The 19,980-nt window shown below is 39.3% G+C and overlaps 1 protein-coding gene across 1 annotated transcript in view; it reads right to left on the reverse strand.

The window, feature by feature from the left end:
• TSPAN5 (tetraspanin 5) overlaps positions 1-18,994 on the reverse strand; it is a 43,746-nt gene extending 24,752 nt beyond the window's left edge. Inside the window, exons 1-3 of the mRNA XM_009327070.1 lie at positions 18,958-18,994; positions 17,920-17,933; positions 635-685 (exon numbers count right to left, since the gene is read on the reverse strand). Coding sequence (XP_009325345.1) covers positions 635-685; positions 17,920-17,933; positions 18,958-18,994 — 102 coding nt within the window. The remainder of the gene's footprint in view (positions 1-634; positions 686-17,919; positions 17,934-18,957) is intronic.
• Positions 18,995-19,980: the final 986 nt, after the last annotated feature.

The raw sequence follows: 19,980 nt of genomic DNA on the forward strand, positions 1-19,980 counted from the left end.
CTACCCCCCTTTCTTCCCATTTCCAAGTTGATTTTACCATCTTGCAACAGAGAGCATTCCAGTGGACAGTTTTATTTGCACAAGAAAAACCAACAGTTATGCTGTCTCAGGTTTGGCTTGATTTTCAGGGTTCACTGTGTTTTGGTTTTGGGTTTGTTTTTTGGGGTTTGGGGGGGGTGGTGGTGGTGTTTGTTTTTGTTTAAGAGGAACAGCAATTAGCATGCTATGTTAAGGCAAAGCTGAGGAGGCTTATTTTCAGGAAGCTGCCCTCTGAGACATGTAGGCTCCCTCCCCATTCCTGGGGACACATGCAGCAGAGACACGCTGCCAATACTGCCTTTAGTGGAGTGTTCTAGTATCTGAGCTGCAGTTTGAGCATGCATGGATTGAAATGGTTATTTTATGTGCAAGTGTCAGCCATGATTTCTTGCCAATGCATTCTTGGGAAAGATGCCAAGGATCTTCCTCTAGGTGAGCCGAGCCAAGGTTTTATTTGACAGAGAAGCTTGATTTTGTTTCAGTAGAAACTGTGTGTGGACACATAAAAAGTGCAGCATATTACTATTCCAATATTTCATCAGAAAAAGAGAGAGAAAGAGGAAAAACATGGAGTTTGATGCTATATTCAACTTACCTTTTCATTCCATGCCCACAATCCGATCCCAAGAAATGCTATGCCAAGGAACTAAAGGGGGAAAAAAATATATATATATCAAAGCAGGAACTATAAATTTATGGATTTATTATTTTTTTAAACATACGTATTGACTCATCCTCTCTGTTGGATAATCAATTTTATCAGGACTGTGGGGGCTTACCGAGAGTTTTAAAATATGTATGTAGTTGTTTATTTTACAACTCAACCATTGTAACTGGAAGAATTTAATAACTTGCACAGCTCATTCAGGGATGTTCCACATAGGAATAGTAGGTGCAATAAATGTCATTTTCTCAGCATCAAGCAAGAAAGGTTCTTTTCGAGTTTGTCAGACTCAAAGCAAACTCCACAGTCAAGCAACACATTATTTTACTGTTGTATTACCACCACCTGCACAAACCAACTGTCTCACAGCTCTCTCCCAGTGAAAGTGATTAAAAGAAAGTCCTAAATACACATATACTATCTGTTTTAGCAATGTTGTCCACAGAAACACAGAAAGCTGTTTAAATATAGTATAACCTGTGATTCCTGGGGAAAATAATAAAAATAATACTGGTCTAAAAGAGTAAGAATTTTTAAAAACCCTGAAGCCAACATTTATATAACCTTTCTGATACTGAATGTTTCTGTATTTCTTAAAGGAAGTTACAGTCCCTTTCTCCTCGAAGGGACTCAAAAGCACCAAACTCAAAAGATGGCGTCTTTCCCCCATGATGGAAAAGGGAACAGCACCTATGATTTTGTTATATCCCTGTATCCTCCGTTTCACTGAATTAGAGTGCATCGTTTCTCTCCAAATACTACAGAGTTTCCATACAAAACCCACGCTAAGGATCAGTGAAACAAGCAGAACAGGCAGAATAAGTACTCTGTCTCCCAATATCACCGCTGTGTATTTGGCATGATACAGTACCAATCATGTAGAATGCTTAGAAAACATACAGTAGGTGTCCGAGCACATCTCTAAATGTCCATCTGCCCAACTTTCATCTCTGGTTTTTGAAAATTAAGTGCTGGCTAAAAAGAAAACTATATTCACTCTAGTTTCGAGGCATGTAATGGAATGTTGCTCAAACATCAAACTCTGGTTTTCTTTGTGTTTTCTCCACACTGCAGTGTACAGATTTATTTTGGCGCATAGTATGCTTTCTCTTAAGATCTGTGTAAACAGCTAAATATCCTAATGATTTTTCTTTTGCAAAACAGGACAAAAGTGTTTTTCTGTTGAGAAGTGGGAGGAGGCAGGAATATCTACTTAGAAAGCTTTCCCAGACGTGATTTCAACAGCTTCAAAGCAAGATTCTGTCTTCCTTATATGCACTTTTTTTTTAAGTGGCAATTTCAGCTTTATACTACAAGAATATCTGTAAAGCATAACTCAATATTAAGTGGAACATGCTCACTGCAATACCCTGAAGTTCCCTAACACCCCTTGCATCTCTGACTTTCTCCTCCAAGCGCGCTTTGCCAGCTGAGCAAAGGACCATGCTTACTACGCCCAGCCAGCTCACCCAGAAGCCCATCTATACTAACTGGAAATGAAACTCTCCTTTTTGACTTGAAGTCACGACTGTAAGTTTAAACAATACTACAAGCCAGTATTCTTCAAAGGGAACTGTCGCAGGCTTGGCTGTATTTTAATACAAGATAAATGGAAATTTTTCCTAGATGGAAAAACAGAACTGCTGGTCAAGAAAGTCTTATTTCAGCAGCCTTAATTGTCTATAAAGTACAAGAGATGGCTTTGAGAATGTCAGTACAGCCTCCTGTGATACAACACGTAAGCCAAAAAAGGTTATCTTACCTGTATTGAGACTGCTCTTTTTCTACAGTTATAAAGCTTGCCAGAAGAGTGTATGTAATCCTCCTGACTGCAGTGATTATTGGAAACTTGAGATAAAGCTGTACAAGTTTCCAAATCACTTTCAGACAAATGCAGTTAAGTTCTTTTTTGCAGTAACAGACTCCTTTCCTTCTTTCTTACACAGCCAAGGGCGCCAAGGTTGAAGGAATGAGAGTGAGGGGAAAAAGCTGTATTATAAAAATCCATAAGCTGCATTTGGAAGTGGCAAATTGTTATTTGTAGAGTGGTACAAAATATTATGTTTTGCAAATAGCTTAATATGGTTTTGAACAGAATAAGCATAGAAAACTAGAATGAAAGAATTTGATCAGTGCATACGAATGTAATTTAACAGCCATACACATCAGCTGCAAGTCTGGCTCAGATCCACTAGCTTTATTAAATTTAATCCAGTCAAGTGTCCTGATCCTTCTCCAGAAGTTGAGATTTAAGGGCAAGATTACCTCATGGGTTGCAAAATGTGACTTATAGTAGACTATACGTGTCTCAAGCCAGGCCGAGCTCATCTCAATTTACCGGTTGGGTAACGAGACTGTACTATACTAAGCTGAAGCACCTAAAAAACTGAGATTGTCAAGCTTCTGGCAAGCCTATCAAGAAAAACCAGGAAACTGAGTTCTCAGAGTTTTCAAGAGGATCAAAGAATTACATGCTGCTCAGTCCTCTCCATATCCAAAAACAGAAATCTCTGTCCAGTTGCTTTTTGAGCAGCTGATGAAACAGGAACAGTGAACAAGATCCATTAGGAGAAAAAGGTTCAGGATGGAATCACAAACTCTTTATCACAGGATGCTGTGGAAATCAAAAGCTTAATGGCATTCAGAAAAAAAGATTAGATAAATTCATGGAGGATCCATAGCTATTGAAAAGTGATTTTGATACAGCTTCTGGCTCAGGAAGTTTTTACACTGTTGCTCATTGGGAGATCATAATTGGGAAAAGATCACTGTATGCATGCTTTGTTGCTTAAATGCCTCTTTCCTTGGACAAACTCTGCTTGCATTACTTGAGACAAACTACTGAGCTAGGCAGACCACTGACCTAACCCCCTACAATCATGCCCTAGAAAGGCCCACCCTTGCACAAACACAGCCTGCTATGGGGATGAAGCACACAGGAATGCTCTCAGTAATCCCCACTGGCAGAAGACATGTTCATGAGGAGACTTACACCCCTCACCAGGATTAACTTTGGATTTTCTTGACAATTATGAAAAACTCCTGCATAGCCTAAAAAAAGTTGAAAGTGCTTAGCAAAAATCCCTCTGTACTTTTGCTGTTAGAACCATAAGTAAAACAGGACACGTGTCCTGCTTATCTTGCAGCCCTTCTGCAGATGTCTCCAAGACAGTCTTGTTCTGCTTGCTTGTAATCAGAAAGAAAATCGCTTCACATCTGAAGCACGTGGGGAGAGGGTGAGATGGCATACACATCATCTCAGTCAAGTCTGGAAAATTTCCTTTACATCCATTAAATTATTCCAATGAGTAATAAAAGGGTGGAAGTTTGCCTCATTATCTACAAAACACTCTACAGAGAAAAACAGTCTCAATTCTCCACAGACATCTAGTAAGACCATTTAGCCTGACTATAAATGGTCACCGGATCTGGGGCAGAGCTTGTAAAATCTTGATACTTTTCTTTTTTAAAAAATAATTTGCAGCAGAATATTAAAACATTCCTCTGGAGTATTACAGCCTTACAAAAAAACTTGCATAGTAGTACTTTCTCAGCTATAGGTTTTCTACTCAAACATCAAACAAATGTGTTCAAATTTCTCTTCTGTAAAGATTATGTGTATTTAAGAGTAGAATGTGTAGCAGTACTCGTACTGTTGCCCTACTTGTAAAGTTCACATGCAGTTTTCAGAAGTGGCTTGATTGATAAGTGTTTCAAGCTGCACATATCTTATTCCCAGTCTCACCTGCATGGAGGGAACTGATTCTTTGTTGCTAGGGTTACAGTATCATACAGTACAGCATTTCATTTAAAGGGTGCTGGGGTAAATACAAATGCAAATACTAGAAAAAGTTTGAGAGAGGAGCTTAATTGTAGAGTGATCAGATGTTACTTCACACACTGAATTTTTCATCTCAGCTGACATTCTTAAATAACTTGGCACCAGTTTTCAACCAAAAGTATGACAGCTGCGGGCCAAGCAGTTAAAGGTTGGTTCACGTGCCACATGCATAAACCAGTGTATGTCCACGTGTGGATACATTAGACTTCTGTGAGAAGAAACTATAGTGCAGCCACCTAATTTCACCTTTACCGCGACAATACAAATGCACTAGCAGAAGCATGCAAAATTGTCAGAGTTCAGAACCCGAGCTTCCTCACAAGAGGGTGTTTTTTTTTTTTGAGCCCTGTATTTAGGCAGTGTGAAAACCTCCCACCTGCCCTTGCTTTGAGCTGCCACAAGAACTCTGCGCATGGTATTAGCAAGGAGACTACCAGGATTCCTATGGGCACTTCAGGGTTTCTGACATGGCAATATGTTGTAGGTTATTCACAGAGTGAGATTTCCTTCTGTGTGATTCAAGCTAGCACAGCACGGGAACACAAGGTACAGTATTTTACTGACAAGCACAGCAGTGATTGGGACAACATGAAGTGTAATATTTTACATCCTGAAATATAATCAGGAAAACACAGGACTTCTGAGCTTTGTACATATATAAAGCAGCACTGACAAGTTCCTAACTGACTCTTAAAACCCCAGATGAACAATTTTTCCCTAAGCACTTCCTCTGCAGCACTCTCTGCTCAGACTCACTCAGAAATATTTCAAAGTCAGAATACTCACTGCTTTCTTTAAAGTATTTTATGCCAAACAAGTCTTTTTGCTTTTTAAGCCACAGCAAGAAGGGGCTTAATGTCTGCATCAGAGCACAAAGGACTTTGTTGTTGGTTTTGTTGCTTGCTTGTTTTTAAGTAGCACTGACAGAGAGAGGGCACCAAAACAGAAATTAAAATGAAGTTTCACACAGTTTTCTTCTTCCCTTCGTGCCACTGATGTGGACTCTGCTTTAAATATGTCAGTTAGCATTCTTTCAAACAAAACAAATAGGACATCCTCTCAACTCTTCAGCTTTCGCCTGGAGCAGTATCACAGGGAAGGAAGGTACCAGAAGTCTGCCCTGTTCCTTCTTCCATTCACCCCAGTTCCAGTAACTTTTCCATTCTCAACACAAACTGTTGTAGCATTTCATTTTCATGTGGCTACACATACATGGTGACCATGGAAAAGGCAAACTGCTCAAAGCATACGTACACATTTACATATTTATGCTAATGCTTACACAAAGAATGCATTCTCCTAAAGCCCATTTCTTGTTTGCCTTGAGACATTACCAGCAGGAAAACACCATGTACTACAGTCAGTGAATGAAGATGCTGCGTAGGTGACTAATTACCATTTTGGTTCACAGCAACATTCAGATATAGACTGAATATAGACTAAAAGACGTCAAATCTATTTCCATTTTATGTGCAACTTTGAAAAAACATTAAACTATATTTCACAGATGACTGTCTCAGTAATACCTTTTCCCTCCCGATACAAAACGCACATATGTGGAAGAAAAAACGATCCCAGTTTCCACATATTTTGCTCAGCTGAATCAGACACACGATTGATTTTATAGAATCATCCAAAGTAGAAAAACAGACCCAAGAACACAATGAGAAAAGCTGTCGCTCTATCTTGCAGGACTCTTAGCATGATGGTTTCTAATGAAAAATTAAGTACTTACGACCCCAATTTTCAAAGCAAGGTACTGTGGCTGTTAATGTATCTTTCATTTTCCCCAGTATGGGGTTTTCCATTTTGTCTGACAAGTAAGCAAGATATATATACTCCCTCCCCCCCCAAATGCACAGTCAGTTGCCATTATTTTCTTATTGCCTTCTCCAGTTCTTTAATTGCACAAGCAAGACATCTGCTTTCTGTTACTGTTGCTCTACGTACTTATTTTATTGCTTTCTGGTGGTGCAATTGTAAGCACTGCCAATCAGCTCGGAGCAAGAGTCCCTAAAGACTGAAGTCCCTCTCCTCTTGTCCACAGAAATTGATATACTGGAAAACAGAAAAAAGGAGGATGAATTAGACCCTATTTCCCCTGCTCCAACTTTTGAACAACAACTCCCCTCAAACCTAGATAAAATAAATTTAACTCTTTCCAAGTTCACAATGAGACTCTCTAAACTCAGGTCCTGCTGTCTAAAGAAAATACTTTATTTGGAGCAGATTTTTTTAAAGCATGCAAAAGTTATACATAGCAGCCACTTTGTAAAATTCTTCACTAAAAGCTTTTGGGAGTTTAATGTTTTTGTTTCTATGAGATCTAGCTAATTTCTTAAAATCAGTACCTTTTTCCCCACACAAAAATCAAAGACCTTTAAGGTAAATACCCCGCCACTACCACACAGAAACATTTAAAAAGCCTACAGAGTTGAAGTCACATCATCACCATTCACTGTCACTTTGGTACGCTCATCTCACACAGATCCTATCCCTTCTCTTCTACTCTTCTTTACACTCTCTATTAGTCTTTGTTCCACCATCCCCTCTTTCTCTGCTCTCCCTGAGCCCAAAAGACTATGCGGGAAGACTGAGAAATTCTGCTGCACACACCTCCGCACAGGTCTCTTCACTGCCTTCACTTCTGAACTACATTAAGTACTCCATGTCCCTCTACTTTTCCTATGCAGCCTTGTTCTCTTCATCTATACCATTCCAACTCTGGCTCAGTCCTCTTCGCTGCAGCTTCTCTGCCTGAAGTCAGTTTCTATTTTTAAAACCATCCAAAAATTATGTAAGCAGTGCTGTACCAGTGTATGAAAACAGTATGGGCTTAACACACAACCATAAGCAGCAGAAAAGTGCAAAATGAAAATAAGAGAACTGAAAAAAACCCTGAAACCTGAATTCCACATCCTATATCAGTACGCTAATCATTTCTCTTAGCCAATTCGACAATGCAAAGACCTAAGTCTTCTCACTCTGGCCTGCAAGTAAGAAAAAGTATGAAGGCAAAGAAAGCATGTTCTGCTTCAAGTGGGGTGAAGCAAAGCGTCTGGAAGCAGTATTGCAAATGGGTCATTTTCTATGTCTGTCTTGCTGCCCAGGGCTAGCAGCTTCCTACTCCAGAGAACAGCAAGACCTCCTCCAGCTCTCCTCTTCCTGCCACCACCCCGATCTCATTTGTTCTAAACCACCCTACCTGAGCTTCAGGCTATTTAGGTGCAGCCCCACCGTGACTCTCTCTCATGTGCTTTTTCTGAAGCTACTGTTCCATTAAAAGCAGAAGTTAAAAAAAACAAAACAAAAAACACACACACACACCAAAAAAACCCCACAAAACAAAGCATACCTGACATTCTCATTATGAAACTGATACACAAATGCTCACTTTTTTCAGCTACAAGCAGTGAAGTTGTAACATCCAATTCAGGCATTTGATACAGCAAACAAAGGACCTGAGCTGGTCTTTTTCCTTAGTAACAAATAGGCAATTACATTGCCTACACAATTGATTTAAGTAGCTGAGAACATAAAGAGCCAGAGCCAGGAAACACAAACAGGTAGGCTTGTCAACACAACGCGATACTCTGAATGCTCAGCATTTCCTTTTCTGAAAGCAGTCTCAGCTCCTAGCTGTGCCTGTAGCCTATGGAGAGGGAGTCCCAAAACCTCCTATCCCGGCTACACAAGCTGCTACATCCCAGGCTGCTTCAATGGACTATACTCAGAGATCCATTCTCTTCACTTCGCAGAGAAGCTAACACATGTGGAGGATAAGGGAGGCATGAAAAGATTGAACCAGTCTGGATAGAAAGGCACACTAAGTGAACACCACCAGCTTTACAGACAAACTTGGGCCAAACAGTTTAATCTGGCTCTCTTACTTACAAAAACAAACAAAAACAACCAACCAGCACAGAAAAGAGAGTGAACACAGAGCAAATGGTGAATACACACCCGACCTGCAAGTGCACACAGAACTTTTTCCAGCAAATTCTACAATAGCTTTATTGCCTCCTACCTTCACCAAATCCTCATTCCTGGTTCTTTTTTAGGGGTCCCCCACAGTAAGATGTTCAAAGCCATTTACAAAGAAACTGGTAGCACATATATGAAGAAATCATAGCTTGAAAAGGTAGGAGGTGATTCACCGCAATTTAGTAACGTGCCAGAAGCCGAGCTCAGGTATCCAAAATCCTAACCCTGATATGATGTGACCGTATAGCCTATCACACCTCTCCCCAGATCAAATCCAACTCAGAACTATAAACTCTTAATGGCAAATACACATATATATGGCATATGTTAATATAGAAAATAAATCAACTTCTAATAGTCACTGCACCAAGTGTTGGTGGGATGGAGGGAAGGAGGAGACACAAGAGGGGCTGTGGTAGGTTTATCAAGACTTATTTGACAGCCTAGTAACTCTTCACTTTACAAAGATGCAGCTGAGAGCGTACAGAGACCAGTACTACTTTGTCAACACAAGCAAAAGCATAACCTCAAAAGTCATACAAGCTGTGTGCATGCGTGCCTGTGCATACCTTGGTTTTTTTGGAGAGGTGTGGGGAAAAGAAATAAAGCCAAAACACTAATTAAACAGATATCAAAATTATTTTCCAATACCCACGCACAATTACTATCAGCAATCCAGATGCACAAAGCCAAATTACAAGACACGTTCTGTAAATACTCAACAAAATTGTTTATCATTTTGCACCTTGTAGTCCTTGCAATAGAGGGAATATCTCTAAACACAGTAGTGGTTTTAGCCACTGTCAACCCTCAACATTTCCTGTGTACTATGCTGTAACTGCCCAGAACTAAAAAATTCAGATTATGTATTAAAAATGGTTCTGTGGACCTCTTAGTGCAGCTTCCAGAGGCACCAGAAGGTCTGTGGACCAGAGCTTTGAAAAATTCCATTCCAGACAATAAGGTCATTTATCCCTGTATTTTGTCTTGCACTGCATTGCTTCTTACTAACTCTAGAAGCTACAGTATATGCCCCTGATGTAGGCTACACAAGGTTATTCACAAAATTAAGCCAAATTTTTACTTATGTCAAAATTTATCAATGCTTTATTAGCTATTTTATACCACAAGGTATCTTTCTAATTTCCAATAAAAGTAAAATTTGCAGGAGTTGACATCAATTTGTCATTTCTACAATAACACTACTTGGCAGGGGGCAAAGCAAATAAAACCGTGATTTCAACTTCTTTTCAAACAAAAGTGACATGTAACAAACCAGAGGCAACAAATGGTCACAATGCTATTTACCTGAAGGTTTTATTCCTAGGCAAAAGTTCCACAGTTTGGCAGTGGGAAAAAAAAAAGCAGCTATAAAACAGCTGCTTGTCTAAATGAAACAGACTGCTGACCCTTTGTCTAGTTTCCAGACAGCATCAAAAGCACCTCTATTATTTGTTATTCTCAAAAGAGGCATCGAGGGCTTCACTAAACATGCCAGCAAAATGCTCTTCACCTCTGTAAAGGTGCCCCTTCAAATCACAGTTGCTTAATGTGATATGGCAGTCCGGGGAGGTTTTGCTGCTGACACCTTTGCTGGACTCGTGCTGGAGATATATACAATGCTATCACTCCAATTTAATTTGAGGGTGTTAAACTTGTTTTAAGAATAAATGCATTGAAGAAACAAAACTATATTGTAAGATTTCCAGTTCACTACAACAGAGCCTATTTTTCTCATATAATTTCAGCTTGACCAACAGTATGAGCAATATCACCTAGATCATATAAATGCTCATTTGCTAAGTGCAAACTTTTATTCCCAATTTTATTGCCACTTTAGTTTACAGAAATAACGTAGTTCATAGTTCCTGATGAGTCCATTACCTTTGCCTAGTGTTCGCTTCTCTGGTTTGCACAAACACTAATAGCTGATCCCTCCTGTCGACACATATCAGGAAAACAAGGATCAGAAAATTTCTTTGAGGGATGTGGAAATGTAGTTGTAGTACATACAGATGGCTCCCTAAGAGAAAAGCTATAAAAAGCAAATGATGCTGCCTCACTAAAATCCTTCTGCTGTGCTCTTGCAGTCAGTCAGTCTTTGCCTACCACTCTTCCAGGATGAAGGTGGTGTTCTGCTATGGTGAAGATGACTTGCAGGAGAGAGTGCACGTGTCAACCAGATAATCTCTTTTTCTCCCTTACCCATAAAAGCAGAGCAGCTGCTTCTAAGATCCCACCTTATTTACATGTAGATAGTCATTACCAAGGAAGACAGTACCTCAAGACCATTTTTAAGAAAGCCTTGGAAACGCTAGAATGACCTTAAAAAGAAAGTCTTCACGTCACACCTCAGTTTCCAAACAGGATCCCACGTAAAAACCAAACAAACAAAACCCCCAAAAAACCCCAACAACAAACACCACAAAAAAACCCACCTAACAACCATGCATAGAGAACTGGATTTGGTCTGACCTTCTGCATTCACCCATAATTTTAATGTAGTCCAGTCACTGCAACTCCTCCTTACGTAGTAAAAGTATTTTCTTACTTTCTGCTCAGCCCCAGAAGGGTTTCAAGGCACAAGGTATATGAGCAGCACAAAGCAGCCATTTAATCATAAAAATATGAATGTTGGGTAAGTTTCCATGCCCAGCTGGACACTGTTACAAAAAAGAAGAAAAGAAAGCACTTAGTTTTTACAACTGAGTGCCAGCAGTAAAACTGATTTAAACAGCTTTAGCTGTTTCCCATGGAACAGTCGCCCTACACAGAATGTCAAAAGGGACCTCTGCAATCCACAAACTCAACTCCAGCCTTCCAGGCAACACGCACTACATTTGGCTTGGTCAACTGGAAGATAACATGACTATGGAGAATTCTGCCTTTAAGAGTCCCACAAGATCTTGATAGAAGAGTGTTGCTTTGGGCACATTACACAATAGCAATGTGTTAGGGCACAAACGGAATAAAGCAGACCTCTATCAGACCGAGTGGCTCAGAAAGCCTCCTGCCCACCCCTGATAGCAGACTTCTCATCACCAATATTAAAGTCAAGGACAGAAGGAGATCAAGTAATGGGTGTTCTAACAAACCTGTGACGGAAACAAAGGCAAAAGCACAAAAAAAGGAAATTTTCTCAACATTGCTTAAAAGGCTTCATCTTCTAAAGGAGTAACTCCACACTACGCACAACAGTTTATTCTAATGATGCATTTATACAGCAAAGAAGGTGCATCTCAGCTGCTAACCAGAGATGATTAATTCCTGCTAAAAACACCAGTGTAAAGAAGGTATCCTGGTAGAGCGGGGGTAAAAACTTGAGCCTAAGTGTAAAAGAGAAAGTGTGCCGCATTGAACTGCTAAACCAAGTTCGACACCTCCCTGCCTGCACTGCAATTGAATCCAAGCTAGCAGAGAAAATAAACATTTTGCTTCAGTTTTACCCAAAGGCAATGGTGTCAGAATTTCACTTTCCAGCCAGTAACCATGACAAACACACAGGCAACAGGAGAGGAGACAACTTGAAAGGCAATGGCATGCTCTCCCAGAGAAGGATTCGGAATGGAAACCCGCTCTTAATATAGCTTCTCCAGCTTTCAGCCTGCTTTTGTTTAAGAGCAAGTATATTTGGAAGCCACTTCTAAACTCTCAAGAAGTAAATGCAAACAAAAAAACCCTAAAAAATTAATTGACCAAGGGAAAGCAATATCAAACATCTTTTTCCTGTTTCTCAGTAACTTTATCTAGTGACCTCTTTTTGAAACAACTGAAGCTATTTGTATCTCGACTAACATGCCCAGGAAAATCCAGAATGCTCTGCTTGCCTTCTCTTCCACTTCAAACACTTCAGCCTGGGAAAATTTCCCATTAACCTGTGCTGTAGTTATCCACTACAAGGACCCAAGAAACCCTTTAGAGCATGAATTAGTTTCCTTTAATTGTATCTGCATACTTTTAGATATTTCTTCATTTGAGCTGAAACATCAGGAGACAAGAAGAGACCTTTAAATTTGGTCCTCCCCTGCTGCACAAACACTGCAATTAATCCTGCACTGGGCTACCCAGAGAAAGAGTTAGAGAAAAGGTCTTCAGCAATACACAACTGTACAAACTGTCACCACGACTGCAGAGCTATCAGCAAGAATCCTTCACTAGTACCTCATGTCCTTTCCTTCACATAGTGAAGAAAGGTGACCACAAACAAACTGGAACAGTAGGAGGGCTGAACATATGGGACATACAGATGGAATGGAATTTAACAATCTAAACACAGGATCATATACTTAAGGACTAAGAAAATATCTGCTATAAGCTGAAAATTTATTCACTGGAAACACAACAGAAGACAGCCTTGAAATTGTATGCATCAGTCTGCGAGATAGCAAGTTGATGGAATATGCAGAAAGGCAAAATAAGATTTTGTGACATTTAATAAGATGTTCTCAGAAAGAAAGAATGTAATTGCTTTCTATAAGTTTCCCCTCAATTCCATATCTCTACAAAGGTCTAAAATGGACAGCACCACTAGTATGGCTGTAGCCCGCTAAATGATTGCAGGCTCTTCTTTCAAATGTCACATCAACACTGGCAGTGTCCAACCGTACGACTTATAGCACGCATTATAACTCCTGTATGAGACCCCGCTGTGCCCCATCAATACTCAGCAATGAAACCGGGTTCTCAGGATTTTTGTCTGTGGTCCCATGACACTTAATATGCAGGTGAGCCTCTTAGCATAAAACTGCAGGTTCATTAACTATACTTCAACCTAAACAATGCTAGGGAGACGAGGCATCCCAATGAGTATACACTTGAATCCAAACACACAAACAGAAGCATACAAGATGACACCCCTAACTTTTTAGGGTGTTAGGGGTTTTTTTTATTAGGAAGCATGTCTTCAACAGCTCCTTATGTGACTGTTAAACTTAAGTCTCCCTGATAGATCACCTGTCTTGAGTCATAAAAACAGCAGGTGCAGGGTTTTCTAGGATCAGGCCTAGAATTGCTTTGCCCTGAACAGAGTCACTCTCACCAATAGTCTTTCATTTGAACCTTCACTTGACCATCTGTAGTCAGCCCTTCCCACCTCCCTGAAAGCACAACACACTGTGTTTCCAGTTTCAGGTGGGGTTCCTCAGTGTGTGCCATTTAGATGCGTCTCCATAAAAATCACAAATTAATTCCACGACATTCGGTACAGTGCTGACCCCTATTCACACAGAAGGCATGAAAGGAGCCCAGTGTAATGTAACCGCATTCCCGGCGCTGCGCGCTATTCTAGCTGCACTCACATGACCTCTGCTTGGTTTCTGTCACTGCCAAATGGGCAGAGAACAAACAAGTGCAGGGTGGCACATCAGATCCTCTCTCTTGATGCACCGAATCAAGCAATTATACTCTACAGCAGTCACCCTCAGGGCATTAAAAAGAGAGAGAAAGGGGAACAGTGTGCGTCAAGACCGAGAGACATCACCAATAGGTTTTTGTCTTTCCTTCAGTTAATACAGTAATTAGCACTACCAGCTCTTGCCTCAGGCTGAGCAGAAGGAAAAGCTATGTACATGTTGAAGCGATATGCCCCAAATTAAGGAAAGGGGTTGCTTCCCTGCCCTGCCATTCCAGTCAATATATATGATGTTTATATAACAATGCAGGACAACAAATCTATCCCATAGCTTTCTACATTGTCAGTGTAGTCTATCACCGACATGTTCGGTGCTCCTACTCTTGCCTCTCCTACACAACTCCTGACAAGACGTGGATCTCTGAGGATGTGCTACAGGAACTTAGAAGACCCATTTGGTTAAATGAGCCCCTGCACTCTCAACCAACATAATCACATATATGCACAAACAAAGAGCTTCTGATCAGCCATGAGGTAGTGTGGAGGCTGGAGCTGTGAAAGAAGCAGCAGAAGGAGAAAGCCCACACTCCACAATGTTTCCAGTGACTAAGAGAGATTGGTTTTGGCTGCTGGCTGAGCCAACTGTCTGTCCCCATAAGACGCTGCATCTATTATCAATCTAGAGGTATAAAATAGAACTGAATTATTTTTTTTAATGTTGGAAAAAATTAGGAAAAAATTAGGAATCATTAGTTTTCCAGGCAGAGGATGTACAACAATCAGGATATACAAACATACTAAACTGTAGCACAATTATCTCCAATTTCCCTTTTGACTTTAATGGTAGCTGAGAACTACTGGAAGCTTTTGAAAATTCTCCCCATAATTATTACTAATGTCCATAGTACCTGACTTAAGAGAACCAATTTATTACCATATATGTAAACTGAGAAGTGGAAAAAAACCAAAAACATAACTGTAAACTGGCAAGCTTTCCTTAATTCAGACGCCATCCATGTGTATCACAAAATCAGTAGGCTAAAAATAGTACCACTGTATTTGAAGCCACCTGCTGCATCTCCTCTTTAAAAACCATTTTTATTTTAGAAATCCAAATTTTTGTGAGAATACCTACCAGCCGTACCAGATCTTCTGCTTTGTCACTTTAAAATGCAAGCAAACAGTTTTGCAACTGAAATTGTTTCACCTCTCCATTTGAGAATAGCTACCTGTATTTTTGTATTCTCTCATGGAGTGCATCAGTCCAGTTTACTTTTTTAAATGGTTATTCCCCTTGCAAAATTAAGGCATCTTACAGATCACAATTTTCCTGGAGAAAAAAGGATGTATCATGTCTACAGATTCCCTTCTTTTCACCAGTTCAAGGATTCCCCCAGTTCTTGGCTTCCAGGAAATATGAAATAATTAGATCCAATGTGGGTCATAAGAAAATACTCATATATGCTTGTTAAATACATCTCTTTCTTTGTCAACAATTTCACTGATCAGTGTAACACATCCTGAAACAGAGACCCTGGTGCTCTTCCTACTTCTGCAAAAAAAAAAAAAAAACAACAAAACAGTGCATGTTCAGGATGTCCAGGTCTTTACTACACACTGCCATAAGAACCAGCAATAACTGTAGGAGCAAAACCACAGACCCTAAGCTCCCCGATAGCTCGTCCCATACACTGGAGCAAACAATAAAGAGAAAGGGCTTTGGTTTTTTTTGCTACTTCACTATATTTCTATGCAGCCTTTCCGTAAGTCAGGGCTGAAAACACTGGAAGTTTGCACCAAAGTAAGAGGACAGCTACTCTATGGGTCAATCTCAACTGACAGAAGCAATACAACTAAGAGCTCAGCTTAAGCTCTGGCATATACTTTCTACTTAATTCACTCTTCCAAATCCCATCACCAAGGGCTTTTCAAGTAATCCAGCCATCCCGTTACTCCAGATATATACAAGAAATGCAATAATACAGATAATAAAATCATCACACATATATGTATGTATATACTAGAACTTTGTACAAAATATCCACACATTCTAAGTTAATGAGAAGTATTAGTAAATGCAAAATCAGAACTTTGGTACATTTTGTAGGAATAAGATTTTTCAATATTGATCAGAATATTTCTCTGGCTCTAAAAGACAAAAATATAATCAGTCACTAACAAAAAGTACTTCCTGTACCTCAGACTCTGCTCCCCCCCCCCTTTCCCTTTTTTCCTTTCTTTTCTTTAGAGTGTGTAGCTCTGAGTTCTTCCTAATATTTACACTGCAGTTAAACTCACAAATTGGGATTTTTCTTCCATCTTTCAATGAACTTGAAAATTGCCCATCTGAAGAAGTCCCCTTGGAATGACACTAAACTACTGCAACCAATCAACTAAGCAATCAATGCCTTCCTGACTTTATATGCAGTACAGTTCATCTCATGGTTTAGAAATACATTACTTTTTAAAAAATGCATCCTTGTTGTGCCACAATTTTTGCTTTTAGATTTCTACCCTGAATTTGCACATTAGAAACTTTTCATTCATTATTAAAAGAATAAAAATCTAGTAACATTTGTCATGTTATCAAACCCAATACAGTTTAACCAGTAGTCCCTCATCTATCCCTTCCATGCCTTTAAGAAAGGGCACTGAGGAACACCTTACAACCACACTATATAAATTGTTACCATTCAAATTGTAGAAAGACAGCTATTTTTAATACTTTTGAATAAGGCTACCGCTATTCATTTTGCATAGAAAAAAATTCCTTATAGAAGTAAAATTTTTTCACCCCAAGAGCCAACATCAACTGGGTGGTTCTACTGAAAAAGTGTCAAGAAAATGTTTATACAGAAGCAACCTCATGTCCCCGTCACCTCTCCATTTACACGAGAGCAAGAGTTTTGCCAGAAGCATGTGTACGAGCTCAAAGTCACCAACGTTTTTATACAAGTCAAATTATCCCTGATCTACTTTTCAGTGACTGCTCTTTGAACAAGCTGTGGGTCACGCAGCACAGATAAACTCATTTCCATTGACATTTCCTAGCAATTGCTCAATTCCATTCCACAAAAAGCAGGCTGCAACTTGGACGATAATTAATAAGAATCAAGAAGTGTTTACTGAATTAGCAAGGGGAATTCTTCACTGAATTAGCACTGAATGGAGTACATCCTTACATCAAATTACAAAAAATAGGATACACTTCAGTGAAATTGTATAGTAGGTTTTTTTTAAATACCATAAATTTTTCCACAAGGAGGGATTAAGAGCAATAGATTGGTGTCATTGGGGTGGGGAGGGGTGGGAAGAGCTTATGCTAATCAGATCTTTTACTATATTTTAGAAATCATAGAAAAACACCTAACAAGTGCAATATTTCTCCTGAAAAGTTATTTAAAGTGTAACACCTAACACTTAGAATAAAGCAATAATATATAATGAAATATATATTATCACTGAAATTACTAACTCTGACAAGCCCTCTTACAAAGTGACAGCTAAGGTTCTGATAAAACTGATGTGAAAGACAAAACCACTATAAGACAAGGAGTACAGTATCTAATCGATTTATGTTTGGCTGAATGAAGAACAGAAATAAAAATAAGCCTATTTTGCGTTCCCATGTTCCATTTAACATTTAGAATGCCTTACACCATATTCAAAAGTATTATCTATTGGTATTAATGTGTAAGCTTTTTCATTATTAAAATTTTATCCATCTACCAAATTCAGCTAACTGGGGATTAGGCCAATAAATTGTAAACATATTTCCCTTCAAAATAAGAGGAGCACAAGCAACTTGGCACTTGCAACAAGTTTAAACAACATGAGAAAAAATAAACTTCGAGCTAGGATTTACAGAAGAAGAAATTAATCATAAGTAGAGAATTTATTTAACACAAAGGAGCACAGTCAGTTCTGTTGGGTTTATTTTCTTTTTATGGTCAAAGACATCCAGGACCAAGGCTGTAGCTTTTTCTGTTTGAGAGTTGTTGTTTCCAAACATTTGTTTTAATTTGCACTGTGGTATGAAACACAGAAGATGGCAACTACATAAGGACAAGAGACTGCTGTTGAAATTCCAGGGGAGCTATAGTAACTGTGGCCATCTGTACTTGTATTCTGCACCCAAGCTACTACACCTCGCACACAATCCAGGAGCTCCTTTCACTTTGGATTGTGTGTCACAACCTACCTCAGTCCCAAAGCACCGAGCTAGGGGGGAACAGCTGTCTATAGAGAAGGGCTTTGAAGTTTCTCCAATTTAGATGCTCTCGTGCCTTTAATTGGGAGAGGGCTGATGGGCAAAATGCATTTTGTTTTGATGTATAGATGAGGATTTTCTATTTTTATCTAAAGACCACCTAACACATTACAAAGTGAGAGCTACTCAGTTTTACATGTGCAAAGATGCGTGCAGTTAAACGTCATCTTCTGTACAGTGCTTATACTGTTCATAAAAAAGTGTAGGAGTTCACTACCATTAAACAAACAAATGCTTAAAACTACACGCATACTGTTTAAATCCTTATTATGTCAAAGAAACTTGAAACAACTTTAGAAGATGAAATCACCAAAAAGAGGATTACAACATATGGAAACTGTTGCATGCTTAGCAAAATTGAACATTGGCAGCAGTGCAATGCTACAGTTGCTGATAAAAAGCCTTGGGCCTGAAGTACAAGGTACTGTTTTCTTGACCTTACACTGACCTCACAATAAGAACAACTGCAAAAACATATATAAACCTTTTTTCTTTTTTAGCAGTAGTAACCCAAATCAGGAATTTTTATTACTGTTTCCTAAGGTCGTGAACTTTTAATGACATACTAGACTGCCACATAGTGTCAATAATCTGCTGATTAAAGGTCTCTCGAGTCCTACAGACACGATAGACCATGACAGCTTAATGATCCCCTTATTATAATCTGGTGTAAGATACTTCTACAAATTAACATTTTTTCATTCCAAATTAGTCTTCAAATTTATTAAGAAGTTTAGAAACAAGACCAAAAGACCTGAAGCCACACATTAGATGATGAACTGAAAGAACAGAGATGACAGCATCACTACCATGAAGTCGACGAGAAGCCTGACCTTCAGCATACATGTCGCAAGTTGACTATCAAGAGTGCCTGGGAAGTAGCAGCCCACAATGAGTGCTGACTGACCAGGCAATGAGACAGCAGCTACAACACCCGAGTTCTCGCCATGGTTTTGCCCCTGACCTGCAACAAGACCCCTGCACAGGTCACGTCCCTTCTGCGCCTCAGTTTTTCCTATCATCTTTTGTCTTGTCTAAATAGACTGAATTCTTCAGGACAAGGCCTGTCTCAAAGCTGACAGTTGAGTACAACACCATCCCTATTGTTAAGGCAAAAAAAAAAAAAAAAAGAGAAGAGTAGTTTCTCAGGCTCAGCAAGGGTAAAAGCGTTGATGAAACACTGGTTTCTTATTGTTCAATTAAACAAGACTGGATTTGGGGTTTTACGACAGATTATTGCTGGTTCACTTCCACTTTCACATACTGAGTGTACAAGAAAGAAAACAGCATGTGAAAAAGCATTTAGCAAAGGTTTCATTTTAGCAATACTGCGAACACTCATTTGGTTTTAGCCATACACTATTACAACAGGCTACAAATCCACTGTTTGATAGATTTTAAGAAGTCTAAAAGATAATACTGAAGGAGGGAAAAGGGAGCTAAATGCAGCTGTAATGGAGTGGCACTGTTGTCATATGATAAAAAGATTTAGGACAAACCCAGAGGAGACACAAGAGAAATGCAGAGGCCCATCTTTTCTAGTGGCCTGTCTTAAATGCCACTAGAAAATAAACCTAACACCAGCCTTATCAACCACTCACACCTGACAAACTTTCATCAGCATCAGGACATTAAAGACTGTTTTGATACCTTTTAGTCACAGCAGACAGCTATACTTTAAAAGATGCAACTATCTTGTCTGACAAAGCCAGACATGGGTTTTTTTTTCCTTAATAAAAGCCTGAGAGTCAAAGGACAGGGAAAAGAAAAACAAAGCAAAGAACATAAAAAACAGGATAGAGGGGGTTCATGTGACTTGTGCTGTCTAGCTC

Source organism: Pygoscelis adeliae, unplaced genomic scaffold (genome assembly GCF_000699105.1).
Source record: "Pygoscelis adeliae isolate BGI_AS28 unplaced genomic scaffold, ASM69910v1 Scaffold87, whole genome shotgun sequence".
Lineage (NCBI taxonomy): Eukaryota > Metazoa > Chordata > Aves > Sphenisciformes > Spheniscidae > Pygoscelis > Pygoscelis adeliae.